The sequence below is a fragment of the Musa acuminata genome, chromosome BXJ2-4 (genome assembly GCF_036884655.1).
Source record: "Musa acuminata AAA Group cultivar baxijiao chromosome BXJ2-4, Cavendish_Baxijiao_AAA, whole genome shotgun sequence".
In the NCBI taxonomy this organism is placed as follows: domain Eukaryota; kingdom Viridiplantae; phylum Streptophyta; class Magnoliopsida; order Zingiberales; family Musaceae; genus Musa; species Musa acuminata.
In genome coordinates, this window is record NC_088341.1 from 29,755,551 (window position 1) to 29,768,488 (window position 12,938).

The 12,938-nt window shown below is 47.4% G+C and overlaps 2 protein-coding genes across 2 annotated transcripts in view; both read right to left on the reverse strand.

Moving 5' to 3' along the window:
• Positions 1 to 6,706, reverse strand: part of LOC135610229 (clathrin heavy chain 1-like) — a 28,282-nt gene extending 21,576 nt beyond the window's left edge. The window contains exons 1-2 of the mRNA XM_065104475.1: positions 6,550 to 6,706; positions 6,041 to 6,245 (exon numbers count right to left, since the gene is read on the reverse strand). Coding sequence (XP_064960547.1) covers positions 6,041 to 6,245; positions 6,550 to 6,594 — 250 coding nt within the window. The 5' untranslated portion in view covers positions 6,595 to 6,706. The remainder of the gene's footprint in view (positions 1 to 6,040; positions 6,246 to 6,549) is intronic.
• Positions 6,707 to 7,863: 1,157 nt separating this feature from the next.
• Positions 7,864 to 10,775, reverse strand: LOC103982033 (protein trichome birefringence-like 28). Its single transcript, XM_009398824.3, has 5 exons — positions 9,987 to 10,775; positions 9,709 to 9,880; positions 9,402 to 9,601; positions 9,159 to 9,314; positions 7,864 to 8,380 (listed from the first exon to the last, which is right to left on the reverse strand). The coding sequence occupies exons 1-5, from the start codon at positions 10,529 to 10,531 to the stop codon at positions 8,023 to 8,025; spliced, it is 1,431 nt and encodes a 476-aa protein (XP_009397099.2). The 5' UTR covers positions 10,532 to 10,775; the 3' UTR covers positions 7,864 to 8,022.
• Between the last annotated feature and the right edge of the window lie 2,163 nt (positions 10,776 to 12,938).

The window sequence follows — 12,938 nt, forward strand, 5'->3', positions numbered from 1 at the left end:
CGTGGCCATCCCAAGGCGACCGAAACTCGGCGCCATGGAGCATTGAAACTTTCTCTTCGGCATGTGAAGGATACTTCCGTAGGAGGCTGAAGTGTGCAACGAGTTCAGCATGTTGCTAGGCCTTGAGGGGTGCAGCAGGGGCTGTATTGACGGGGAGTCGCAATCTAGCAAGTGCGTTTGCAGGAGGCAGAACAATGCACAGTTTGTTCAGCAGATCGGAGTAGTCCAAAGGGATGGTGGTCTCCGAAACGAAGAGAGATGTTGCTCCAATGGGACAGTTATCCAGGAGGGATAAGTCCCGGCTCTCTAGAGGGAGAATCATGTGAGACGGACCTCACATGTTGAGGAGGAGTACCTCAACAAACAACAACTCCACGAAGCTCGATGGACTGAGCAAGCGGCGAGGAGTCGTCGCATGATCTCGCTTGAGAGAATGCATTGGTGGATGCATTGCGAGATCAAGTGGGGGAGCGACCCAAAGCAACTTAAATGAAGGCATACTTGGAGTCGATGTGGAGATCGAACTCAAGGGAGGGCTGACCCGTGGAATGGTGGGCGCGAGGGCCACCACCGACTCAATGTGAAAACAAGGAGCGGAGCAACTTGGGTGTAACTTGGCGAAGTACTCAAGCCACATGAAGGGAGCCAACATAGAAGTTGGAACATGGAGCAGAGGCACAGTGCTTTCCTTAGACAGAGGTCAAGGACATGAACTCTTGGAGAGGCAAGAGTAGGATCATGTTGTTCCATGGGTCCTTCATTCTGACGGAGCGGACTCATCTTGCATGGTGTTGAAGATGAAGGGAGCTTCTGGGCACATACACCTTATCTCAGGAAAGCATTTGATGGAAGAACTAAGGCGACTCAATTTACGGAGACGAAGTTGGGTTCAGAAGGCCTTAGCACAGGGCAAGAGGATGCAGAGGCGGGTACTCTTGAAGAATATGCCACAGTGTTGTCATTCAAGTTGCTATAAAGGAAGCGGTGCGCAGCGGAGATTGTGCTGGTAGGGGCAGAGGCCCAGGATCCAGACAATGGTGCACAAATTACAGTGAAGTCGGTGGACTTCGGGAGCTACTAGGCGACGGACTGTCCTAGAGCGGTGCTTCATCTAGGTGTGACCCAAGAGTGGGTGGATGAAGGTCGATTGCCAAAGGAGCGAACAAAATCGAAGGTGGAAGAGACCCTGTGATGTATTGGCAGAGGCCACACATATGGAGGGTTCACAATTCGTGTTTATTCCACAAGGATCAGAATGCAATGGAGATGTCACCAGGAGGCGACATGGTGCAACGAATCGTGGTGGAACAGTTCGTGGCAATGCGATACACAAGACATAGTCCTGTGAGGGACTAGATCATACGGAGGTATGATCGGGAGCTACTGAAAGCTCCACTTCGGTGAACAACACGACGGCAAGAAGGGCTATGGATTCAAGGAATGAAGGCCATGGTACCGCAGAGGCGGGTCTTCCGTGCGTGCATCGAATTTTGCATCGGATGAAAGCCTTGGTCATAAGCATATGGGGGCTGTGTTCCACCAAGGGAAAAGTTCGAATGCAAGTACCAGTGAGTTCCATGGGAGGGACTTGATCATGCAGAGGTATGATCGAAGCAGCTGGAGAGTTGGACTGCTCCAGAGCTCATATTCGTTTAAGGGAGCCCGGCAAGTCAGAGGACAAGGTCGAGTAAGCGAACGTTGCTACCAAGGAAGCTAAGGAGAACAGAATCGGTGCAAACCCTATAACGTGATGGCAGAGGCCATGCATGGGAGTTGCAGTCTGTCTTTCCATCAACCAAACAGACTGCTTGGAGAACACAGAGGTGTTGAAGCAGGGGGTCGAAAGGGGCGAGGAAGCGACGACGAGTCCAGAGGGACTTAGCTACCCAAAATCAAGCATCAGTTAGAATAGAGGTGGACTCAGAGGAGTGTCACGGAGACATATCTACTGATCATGAAGAAAAGGGATGCAGATGCGAGGCGACGGATAGTAGTGCCATGGGCATGGCAGCGCCATGGTACCGCAGAAGCGGGACTTCCGTGAAAGTCATTGATCCCTTGCTCTCATGGAGGGAGAGCGCTTGGTCGTGAAAGGGGCCGAGGAGGTGGAGTATGCAGAGGCAATCTCCAAGTACCGAGACAAGGCTGAAGGGTAGAGGCCGAGGAACTTCGTAAGACCGGTGTCAATAAGCTTCTCATCAAGATAGCCGAAAGTGAAGGACTTCGGGTCATGCAAGAGTGCATAACCAAGGAACGAAGCAGGCAGTACGTGATGTTGTACCTTTGCTACTCAGTGGAGTAGGCGGCAAGGTTGATGGAGAAGACGGTACAATCCCAGAGGCGACCAAACCTATGAGAGAATTACTCCAAGTTGGGGTGAAAACTTCCTGCATTCCAGAAGTTCGATGGCATTGAGAAGGTGAATCACAGTAACTAACTCAACGCAAGGAGTGCAAACACTTCAAGTGCTTCAGAAGTGTGAGCAAAGAGCAAGCGAAGGCCAGTAACCAGCTCGATGCATGGAGTACAACCTCGAGGAGGCGGGCGAAGTCAAGTAACCTTTGCCTTCTCAACTCTTAAGAGAATGGGCGAAACCGAGTACCCCAATTCTCTTATCTATCCAGCAGAGGAGCTCTGCACAAGTTCAAAGACCCTTCGAAGATAATGGAAGATAATAGTTGTCAAATCCTCACCAACGGTGATCAGTGCTATTGAGAGTAGATTGTCCGCTTCATTTCCCAACGAAATGCCAATCGAAAGCGGAAGTGATGCGAACCTACTTGGATGTGACAACTAAGTGAAAGAAGAGTCAATGAGCAAATTTTGTGGAGGAAGGACCCAAAACTTCAGAAGTTTGCGAGACGATGCTCGTTAAAGCTCCAACAAGCATCCACCCAGTTCAAGCAGCATGAGGAATTTGAGAGACTGGCGTAGTAAGGATGGTCTTTTCCTTCATCTGGCGGATCCTCAGGAATCAACAAGGATCAACACAACTCAGCCAACCCCACACCAGAGTCAAAGTCATTGGTGAGTTGAAGCAGCATGGCGGATCAAAGGTTCGACTACTCAAAAACAACAGCGGAGAGCAGCTAGGAGCCAAGAGGCGCATTGTAGCTGGAGCAGAAGATTGAAGACTCAGCAAAGGCGAGGAGTTGCAGTGTCGACAAAGGCTTCAACGAGGACGTCGAAGGAATAAGTGGGGGAGAATGTCACGGACAAACTTCGAAACGGGATGTTTGATGTAATGCTTATGTATGTCCGTGTCTTTTGGCATGTTCATGCCTTGTACAGCATGTAGAGGGGCGGTCGAAGGTATAATAGTCCCATTTTAGTTGGGTTGGTGGCCTCTTTAGGCTTGTAAATAAAGGTTGTGTCATGTGGACACGTGTGAGAGATTTTCGGTCTGTAATGGACCATTCTACCCTTTGTTGTGCAACTGTTCAGAGCTTGTAAAGTCTGTTGGTAATTTGCATTGTCTATGAAGTGTTTTTCGGAGATGTTTGCTTGTGGATCCCGATTGAGGCGTTCTCTCTAACTCGTTCTCTCTTTTGGTGGTCCTAAGGGACAATGGGAGGCTTCGGGGAGGCCAACCTTTGCGGACGGGCACGCAAGGGTGCCGCACGACTTAGGCAAAACCAGTTAAGTCCGTGACAGAACGGTTCGTTGAACGGAGTTGTTGTGGGTGCGTGACGACTGTTCGTGACAATGTGTTGGTACAACTTAGTATAGCTTGGTACATACCATACCAACAGCTGATCGGTACACTAGTAGAGACCGATAATGCGAACTATGTATACAAAGATAAAACATCAGTACATAACATTTTTAGCAAAGAACTAGCATCATATTTGATTTTTTTTAGATATGATAGGCTAATTGCCCATCAGGCTCGGGTCGTGATAATAATATCCGAAATAACAAATAAAAATATATAATTTTATAAATATACCTAATTATGTGAAAAATATCACTAAAAAAAATAGTAGACACTTAGGTTTTAATGAATAATTCAATCAATAAGGTGGAGTATTATTCTTTGTCCAAAAATTAGTAAGAATTTGGAAAATTACATCAAAAAAGGATGAAGATTTATCTGATTTTGTTCCTTCATGTCTATATTTTTTTTCTTTCACATTCTCAATCATATTATTGTACATGTCATATACTAAATGAAGACTTGATTAATTTGTGTCATAAAATCGAAGCATATCATAAATAGATCTAGTGAAATAAAGAATATAGTCAATATTGTCTCATCAAATATCATAAATGTAAGGATCATCACATATATCATCAAAAGAAGACCTTTTATGGCAGCAGAGTGAAGAAAGTATACTAAGCAAACAAATAAGCATGAAACCCCAATTAAAAGATGTAGATTCCATTTCCTAACCACAATGATGACAATAGCTAACTTGTGTCAAAAGCGAGAAGGAAGAGGGAGCCGTTCGAGCTTCTCCTCCTCCCCCTCCTCTACTATCGCTCTCCGCTCGGCCTCCCCTTCAACAGGGGTGATCACGCCACGCCCGAGTGATAACTTGACACATGACATGCATACATTATGTGACAAATCAAGTTTCCGAGTGGACACGATGAGATCGGATTCCCGCGATGCTGGTTTGGGGTGAGACAATGGCTTTGCTCATGACGTCGCCGAGGGCGCGTGATAGATTGTAGTGGATGAAACTAGGCTCGGGGTAAAGGTACATCAAAATACAATGCACACCTCATTAGAATCCAAGTGGTCATGGACACAAGTGGGCTTAGGGCAAGAGGCATTGTCGATGCAAATATAGGTTCTACTCCCGTTGGAACCCCTTGTTGCACACCTTGCAAATGAATCGGTTAGTAACTATCGACGATAGAGGGCCATGCAATTGTGGCAAGAAATCCTCCAAGAATCACAAGATTTCATGCCGACAACCTATCTCCACAAGGCAAATGGCTCTTGCGTGAGGGCCATGTGAGCTCAGCATCGCACGCGAACACCACACAACGAAGCACTCGAGAGCAATGTCGTGTCCAAAAAATAAAAATAAATAAAAAAGGCACAGCTAGATATGTGTTCGACCGTGTCGACGACGTATTTGCGTTCAACACATGTCCGACATAGATACGCCCACCAAAAGCACCTTTAACTGTAGGCCTCATGCAAATGACCGTGCAGCCCAACCCACCTCGAATTATATCAAGTGGGTTTAATGTGGCTTGGATAATATGTGTTGCTCAAATACCTATATACATTAAAAAAAAAGTTGACTATCTTAGGATATCTCCATTCCAATAGTTCCTAGATCCTGTTCTACATGGCAGCAGAAGGAAGAAAGAATAGAGAACAGCAAAAAAAAAAAAGAGGATCTCCCCATTATCAATATCAAAAAGGGTATTTGATTCCAATAGATCAAAAATGTTGAGGACATTGAGAGTGCTTGGAATAGGTTTACTTGCTTTTTTCTTTGTTTGTAGTTCTTTTTGTTTGTATATTGAACCTGCTTCCAGTTTGAATTGAGTATGATTAGTACAAATTTGATGTGTTAATCTTTTTTTTATGCTTGCAGATATACCAAAATTCTAAATTAAGATTAGCAAAAATAAATGGTTTTTCTTTGTTCTATTGAATTGTGTGTTGCAATGAATTGACTCATGAAAATTTGATGTTTCTTGGTTTCATTTACATAATTAAATCATATCACATCAAACGGAACAGCAACTGGTTATGCTTGTAACTCATTTGTTATCCAGTAGCACAGAGACATCCATAGAAGAAACAGTGTAAAATAATAGTTTTTACCAATTCTACAACTAAGTAAATCCTTTAGTCAGGATGGCATTAATTATCTAATACAATGTGCATTAAGCACAAGATTTATGTTTATTAAAGCACTAAAAAATGAACAGATACAGCTAAAGGTGAGAAACGCATTGAAGCAACGGGAAAGAAAAAATATGGGAGTAAAAACGGTAAAACAGAAATAAAGATAAAAATGAAACTACAACAAGGAATTGTAAAATCATAAACAGGAAGGTAAAGGAAAAAAACCTTTAAGAGCCAGAATCCTGGCGTTGGGATTCATCAAAGCTGAGTCTGCCGTGATCGGCCTCCTCAACGGCTGCATGGGCATGCTCATATCGACGATTACCAAGCTGTTCTGCGGAGATGTCTCCCTAACGCAGATGTACTTGTCCGATTCCATGGTCACATGCGTAAAGGTGATGAATTGAGGATTGATTCCGAGACTGGGAAGCTAACATCAAAACAAACACTCGTCAAAACCAACGGTTTGAACGGATGCAGTAAATTACTCCGAACTCTTTCTCGTTTTATCTCTTCAAAGAACAAGATCAGCGCGCAGAGACAACAGCAAGAACTCCTCACCGAACCCACACGATGGGTAGCATAATTCGACATCGATACCATCCCCAAGACCAAATTAATATCATGAAAGTTGCGAAGCCCCAACTCGAGCCGTGTAATGGTAGTGACAACAATCAAGTGAAGAAGAATAACGCCGAAGAGGAATCGAGAGAGGTGTTGCTCGGTTCACTCACCGTGAGAGCTTCCCGCATGGCGATGGGAGCGTTGGCGGAAGTCATGGCGATGGGGTCGGGGCTTCCGGCCGAGACCGCCTTCCTGCGATCTGAAGGATCGGGAAGACGGGACACGAGCGAGGAGGAGGAGGGTCTAAGGGGAGGGCAATATGGTAAATAAATAAAAACCCGAAGGCGAAGAGTAAGACGACGACCGAGTGGGGCAGGGAAGCGACACGAAACGCTTAGGCCGGAAGCGACGTTCTGGATCCATCGAGACGACTGCACGAATCCACAAGGACGAGCGAGCGGTCCCGATTCGATATGTTGCGGCGATCATCGCCATCGCCAGCATCGTGTGCCCAAAATGTGGGATGCTTTCATCGTATTGGTACGTACCATCATGTCGTAACAAGCTTGTCGAGATCAAAATTAAACACAATTCACGAGCCTCGACGGACGATTCCGACATACGTACGAGATGGCTCTTTGGCATCCCCAGCGGCACCATCCGACATGGTGGGTCCAATCAAAAGCCGGTGTCAGGCCATCTGGTATAAATATGGGCCCCGCGTGACATGGAAAAGCCCGGTAGAGGGAGGGCATCGAGGAAGGAATCGGATTCGTCCGAATCCAATACCGCCTAATTCGTCGGGATCAGCTACCCTCGACTTAGGCTCGAGCGGGGGAAAGGAGAAGAGTAAATGCTCATCGGATTCTAATTAATGAAGCGGAATACGTCAATTAAGAACACACTCGTGAATCATGATGGAGGAGGGATAACAACAAATCGCGGCCATCATTCAAAGTCCCGTTGCATAGACTATTGAGTGAGGGTAATAAATCTAAGTTGGTGCCATAAATTGCTACGGATAATGGGTTTTTGCGTCTCAAATTGCATAAATAATATATAATTCTTAGATAGATTAGCAAGCAGATAATTTATGCGGTGACAACTATTCAGTTCGATTAGGATCATTTAGCATATCGAATCCAAAATTAGGGTAACAGCCGGCGTCCCACCTCGGCCTCGGTCTATAAAAGTCATACGGCACGAGAAATAGGGAACTTTTAGCTACATGAGTCCAGAACGCATGTGACGCGCTAAGTCCGGTGTGGTGTGGTGTGGTGGGTCTCACCGTTGCTGTCCACGTTCCATTATTTATTGGTGTGATGGAAATAAATTAGGCAGGTCGAACCGAACGCTACAGAAAAGGAACTCATCCTCGTTTCTTTTCTTGAATGATGAAGGTTGGTCGGAGCTCAGTCACATCATCGGAACAAGACGCTCCACTTTCACCGAATGCGCCCCATAAATAAGCTCAACACAAGAGATAATTAATTTCTCTCCCCTGATATATTTCCCTTTTTCTAACAACAACAGTTGAATCTTATCTTGTCGTCGAGCTTCGCGTCGAGTAAAATTTTGGATTTTTTTTCTCCGGCGATGGAAAAGAAATCAAAATGATAGAGAGAAAGAGGAGGACTCGATTGTCAGTGGCGCGGGCGGGCGGAGAGGAGGCGGGTGAAGAGGACCTGGTTCCACGTGTCGGGCAGGCCGGGCAGGCACCAGTGGATGCAGTCGGCGAACTCGGCCGGCTTCGCCTGCTGCTCCGGCGTCAGCAGCGCCCCCTGCCGCACCGTGTACACCGAGGTATGGGCGTCCTTGCGGTACTCCGACATGGCCGTGATGTCGATGAAGGTGACCGGCACCCGCGCCGTCGACCCCGTCACTTTCTTTGCCAACGCGAACAGGTTCATGTCGGTGCCGACGGAGACTCCGGTCATGTTCTTTATCGGCAGCGTCTCCTTCGCACACTTGATCCCGTTCGGATTACCCCAGTCCGAGCTCCTACGCATCAGCAACTCCAAATCAATTAGCTACAGAACCCTTTCTTTCTCTATGCATTGCAAGAAAAGAATCAACTCCCTGTCGCATGGTCACCGAATAATGGTAAAGATGGGACAGCTGCATCGAGACAGCTGCTAACGGAAGACAGGTAGCTTAAGGTGGTAATTGAGTCACCTCGTCACACCCAAGTTTAGAGACTTTGCAGCCGAGAATTTAGTGAACATGGTGACAAAGCCAAGTCAATCTTGTTTGCATCGAGACTGTTGTTTTGGTGTTCTTTATGGGGAAGGCCTATGTCGAGAAGGTCGTCCGGAGAGGTTAGGCAGCCGGACATCACGGTGGGCCGTGGGCACCGCTTGCTGACATTACGTTTCGGTTTGGAAGCTCTCGAGGAAACTTCGCTCGAACGCCACCGCCAATGTCACGCACAGTGACACCACTGTCTTCCTACCAGAATCAACGCACGGTGTTCCTACATTCCCCATCATCGAAGCCTACCAATGGTGCTACATGGAAAAACACGAGGAAAACTCTGCTGCAAGATCTAGCTAGTACTAAATATTTAACTCGTTCCCTTGCGGTATGTTCGATGGGGTCAACATGTCATCTCTGTTTCCAAGGGGGTTAGGCTGGACGAGTGCCTCACATTTTGATGTCTCAAACGGTAATGGGTCACGGGAGAAGGATCTCGTCCTTGTGCTGGACGCAGTGCAAATGGCATGGTTTCAGTAGATCCTAAGATGATGCTCGAACAAGAAGAATGCAAGGAGTTGCTTACTTGATGTGAAGAGGAGACATGCTCATGAAGAACACCGACGACCGGTTGGGGTCCATATTTCGATCCAGCCATTTGGACAAGGTCCTCAAAACCGTCTCGTACGCGTCCCATCGCTCGACGTCATCGGTGTGTGTCCAATTCTTGGCCCCCGGACGCCTGCTCCCAAAGACAGATGATGGATGTAAGAACATGAAGCTAAATGCGACCGCAAGTGTGGCCGATCGACTGCTGCTGGTTACTCACAACACTTTTATCTTGCGACTGTTCATCCACCAGATGTAGGTGTTGAACACCAGCACGTCCGCCCCTTTCCACTGCACAGCATGCTTCTCGATCGATTCGGCCTTGATGATCCTCACGTCGATGGTGTGGATGTTGGGGTCGTCGGAGTTCGACTCCACCAGGAACGGCGCCCAGTAGAACTCGATCGACGCGTCGTAGTCCTTGGGTTTTTCACAGTGGGAGACGGATCAGCCAAGAACATGATAGCCGTAGGGCGAGCTGAGCTTTGATGGATGCGGCGGAAGGATTGTAGTAGTAGTAGTAGTACCTCTACCGTAAAGATGCTGCGGGAGCCGTCGACCCGACGGCTCCTCTTCTCCGGCGGTGTCACGGTCTGCAGGAGGCACACCAGGGACTCCCACTGGTTTCGGTTCATCGAATCGCCCACGAACATCATCCGCTTCCCCCGCAGCCTTTCCAGCAGCAGCCTCGGATCAAATCTGGCGAATCGAGAATCCTAACTTACCATCAGCCCAAATTAACCAAAACAGAGATGATGTCAAGAAGCTGATACGAGTCGAGATGGACGGTGTTCGGTGTACTGACTTGGGCAAGGAGCAGCCCTTGGGCTGCCACCGCCATTTCTGGTACATGACCTCCCGGCGGCCGTTCCGCAAGCACGACATCTGCTCCGACAGGAACTGGCACTGATCCTCCCGGTAGAGCGGATAATTGACGTCGTCGAACACCCACTCGCCACGCGACAGATCGCACGTGTCCGGCACGCTCACGGCCGCCATCTCGGCGCCGGCCGGCGGCCCCGGCCCCTTCCCGGGCTTCTCGTTCTTGGTCTGAGGCTGTTGACCAGGCGTCGAGCGATTGCTGCTACCGTGCTGCGTCTGATGGCGAAGGTTGACGCCGGAGAAGGCGTCGGGGGCGTCATCCTGGGTTTTGTACCGCGACAAGGAGTAGCCGGCGATGGCCTTGATGTCCTCGCTGTACATGACCAAGGCGAAGACGGAGATCGTCACCACGACGACGAAGATCGGGAGGTTGCCGCCTTTTCTGACGTAGGATGCCGCGAGCTTTGCGACCGTGACCGACGACTCCGGCGGCGGGCCGAGCGGGGATTTCCGGCGAGGGGTGTGCATGGTGCTTCTCCCAGGTGTTGGATCTGGAGGAAGTAGGGGAAGGGGAGATGTCAGGGTGGGTAGAAAAGCAAAGGCTTATGGCTCCAGAAGAGAAGCTATCATTTGGTAAGAGGAGGGAGGATATGGTACTTGGACAAGCCTGCCTTTCCTCCGGCCTTCACGTCTACAAGTTGGAGAGGCTGCAATAGCGAAGGAAGCAGCTGGGCCAGTGCTTTAGGTGTTTGATGGGGAAACCTGAGTTGGAGGTCAACCAGCTATCACACCTTAAATCTGTTTTGTCAACATTTGTGGGCTTTCATCACATGAATCATATTTTTTCCCTATTCTGTACTATTTTTTCTTTAATGTTTTCCTCGGAGGAAAACAAAAATATTTTGGTGAGCATAATAAGCATATGTTTAAGAAGTGCGATCGATAAGGTGTATTCATGTAGTCATTTACTCACTATAATGAAGTATTGTGGACTGCTGGGAACGAAGCGACTCCCCCATTTCAGATCCATGGAAAGAAACCTAATCAATACCGCAGTGGAGTCTCTCTCATAAAGAAGAAGAGGGGCAACGCAGCACTAGGCAAAAGTTAGGTTGACCATGCGGACAACGAATGATTGCTTGCGAGCGAGCACACAGAAAAAGAAACCTAACGGGAACAGAGACGGGCAACAAAGACAAAGCACAATGGATGACCGGAGCTCTCTCTCTCTCTCAAGACACACATACGCTCTTCATCCAGATGGGTTCCATCTGCCACTTGAACGGAGATGCCCCACCCACAGCCTCCGGCGAGTTGCCGATTAATACTGTCACGGGATGACACGACGAAGACAGGCATGTCAGAGTGAGTGGTATTTCGGCAATACAAAGTTTAACGAGAAGCAATGTACCACCAGCGACGTGATGGCAAAAGCAGGTCGAATATTATACTATCAGACAGCTGTGTTTTGCCAATACGAGTTCAGTCGGGAACCATGCACGGCAGAAGACAGCATAAACAATTGGCACCATTCCACAGCCGACAAGCCCCCTAGCCTTGCGATCTGATCTGGTCACAGTAGGGCCTGGTGCATTGAATATTTAGAACATATGAGCATTTGATTTGATTCCCTCCTCTGTTCCAGTGCAGTGACTCGTTCACTCTTAGAAATCCTCGATGCTAATTGACCCACCCAACCTTTGGGAAAGTCTGAGGACCACCTCTGCATCCTTTTTACTAACGTGTAGGGGCAGCAGGGAAAGTGCTCGTGGTGTTCATGCGCTTCCCGCGAGAAGCTTGCATATTCAAGTGCTACTGTTACTCTCACTTGCTCTCTAAACCTTCTATCCTAGCGGTGCTCGATGACCGAAGACAGTAGGTTGTACCAGAAAAGAGAAAAGAAAGAAAGCAACAAAGCAGATGCCTCTGATGTTAGGACGATCTGCAGGCTGCTGAGGGGCCATCAGAAAAAGTCTTGAATTACTATTTCCTCTTACAGAGAAGAGAAAACTTCATGTATTTGTGTTTCTAGCCTACTGTTAGTGGAGAAAAAAACCAAAGAAAAAAGAAAAATGGGGTCAAACTGTGTAAGATTATAGTCACAGTTGAGTCAAAAGTCATACCAACGGGAGAGCCCAGTGAACCTCTTCTTGGGTTTTTTGTGCCACGGTTGATGAGATCAGACTGCATTTTGTCTTCTCCTGTGAATCTTTTCCTATTCAGAATCTTTCATCACATGTCCTGCAGAAGGCACAAGAGATCATATAGCTTTGTGAGTGAGACGACTGCAAGGTTACAAGCAAGCGGGATACTGAAGGGCACAGCATGCGCGATGTCACGCAGGAATAAGTGGGCCACTCCGACCTAGGAGTACATGTTCCTTCATGGTCCACAGCATCACATAGAGAACTTTGAAGCCTTCTTCTTTTATACTCGTATAATCCTAAGGAGTGAAGATATAGAAAGGGAAACATCAGTATTTATCATACCTGTCTTCTGGTAATCTCTTGTCGTCTCTGAATAAAGATTATCTGCTTCGATAGTCTGTGCAAGTAAATCTTCTGCTGCAACTATTGTTGGAAAAAACACTCTTGCACTACTAAAGTACCATTGCTGAAGATGAATCATAGCATACTATGCACTTGGATTGGTGGGCTCGGAGGTCCTATATCATTTAGTCTTTCTTTCTGTTTCTTTCCCCCCTTCTTGTCTTCATCTGTCGTATTGCCAAGCAATTGTTGTGTTTGTTTTCCTCCTACCTCCTGTCTTCATCTGTCATCTCGGGAGCCATTGTCCTTTGTATTATCCCTTCAAACCAATGACCATTCTCGTAGATTCTTCTATTCTCCATCGTTAACCAACTTGACATTAATCCATACCAAACTTAAGACCATACGGTCACCTCTTAAGATAAGATTGCCTAAAGCATAAGATA

Bases quoted from the DNA above. Each gene is read 5' to 3' on its own strand.
- LOC103982033 (XM_009398824.3), bottom strand. From the start codon at position 10,531: ATGCACACCCCTCGCCGGAAATCCCCGCTCGGCCCGCCGCCGGAGTCG. The intron at 9,602-9,708 runs GTACTACTACTA...GAAAAACCCAAG, and splicing joins GCAGCATCTTTACGGTAGAG to GACTACGACGCGTCGATCGA. The intron at 8,381-9,158 runs GTAAGCAACTCC...GCTGATGCGTAG, and splicing joins ATGTCTCCTCTTCACATCAA to GAGCTCGGACTGGGGTAATC.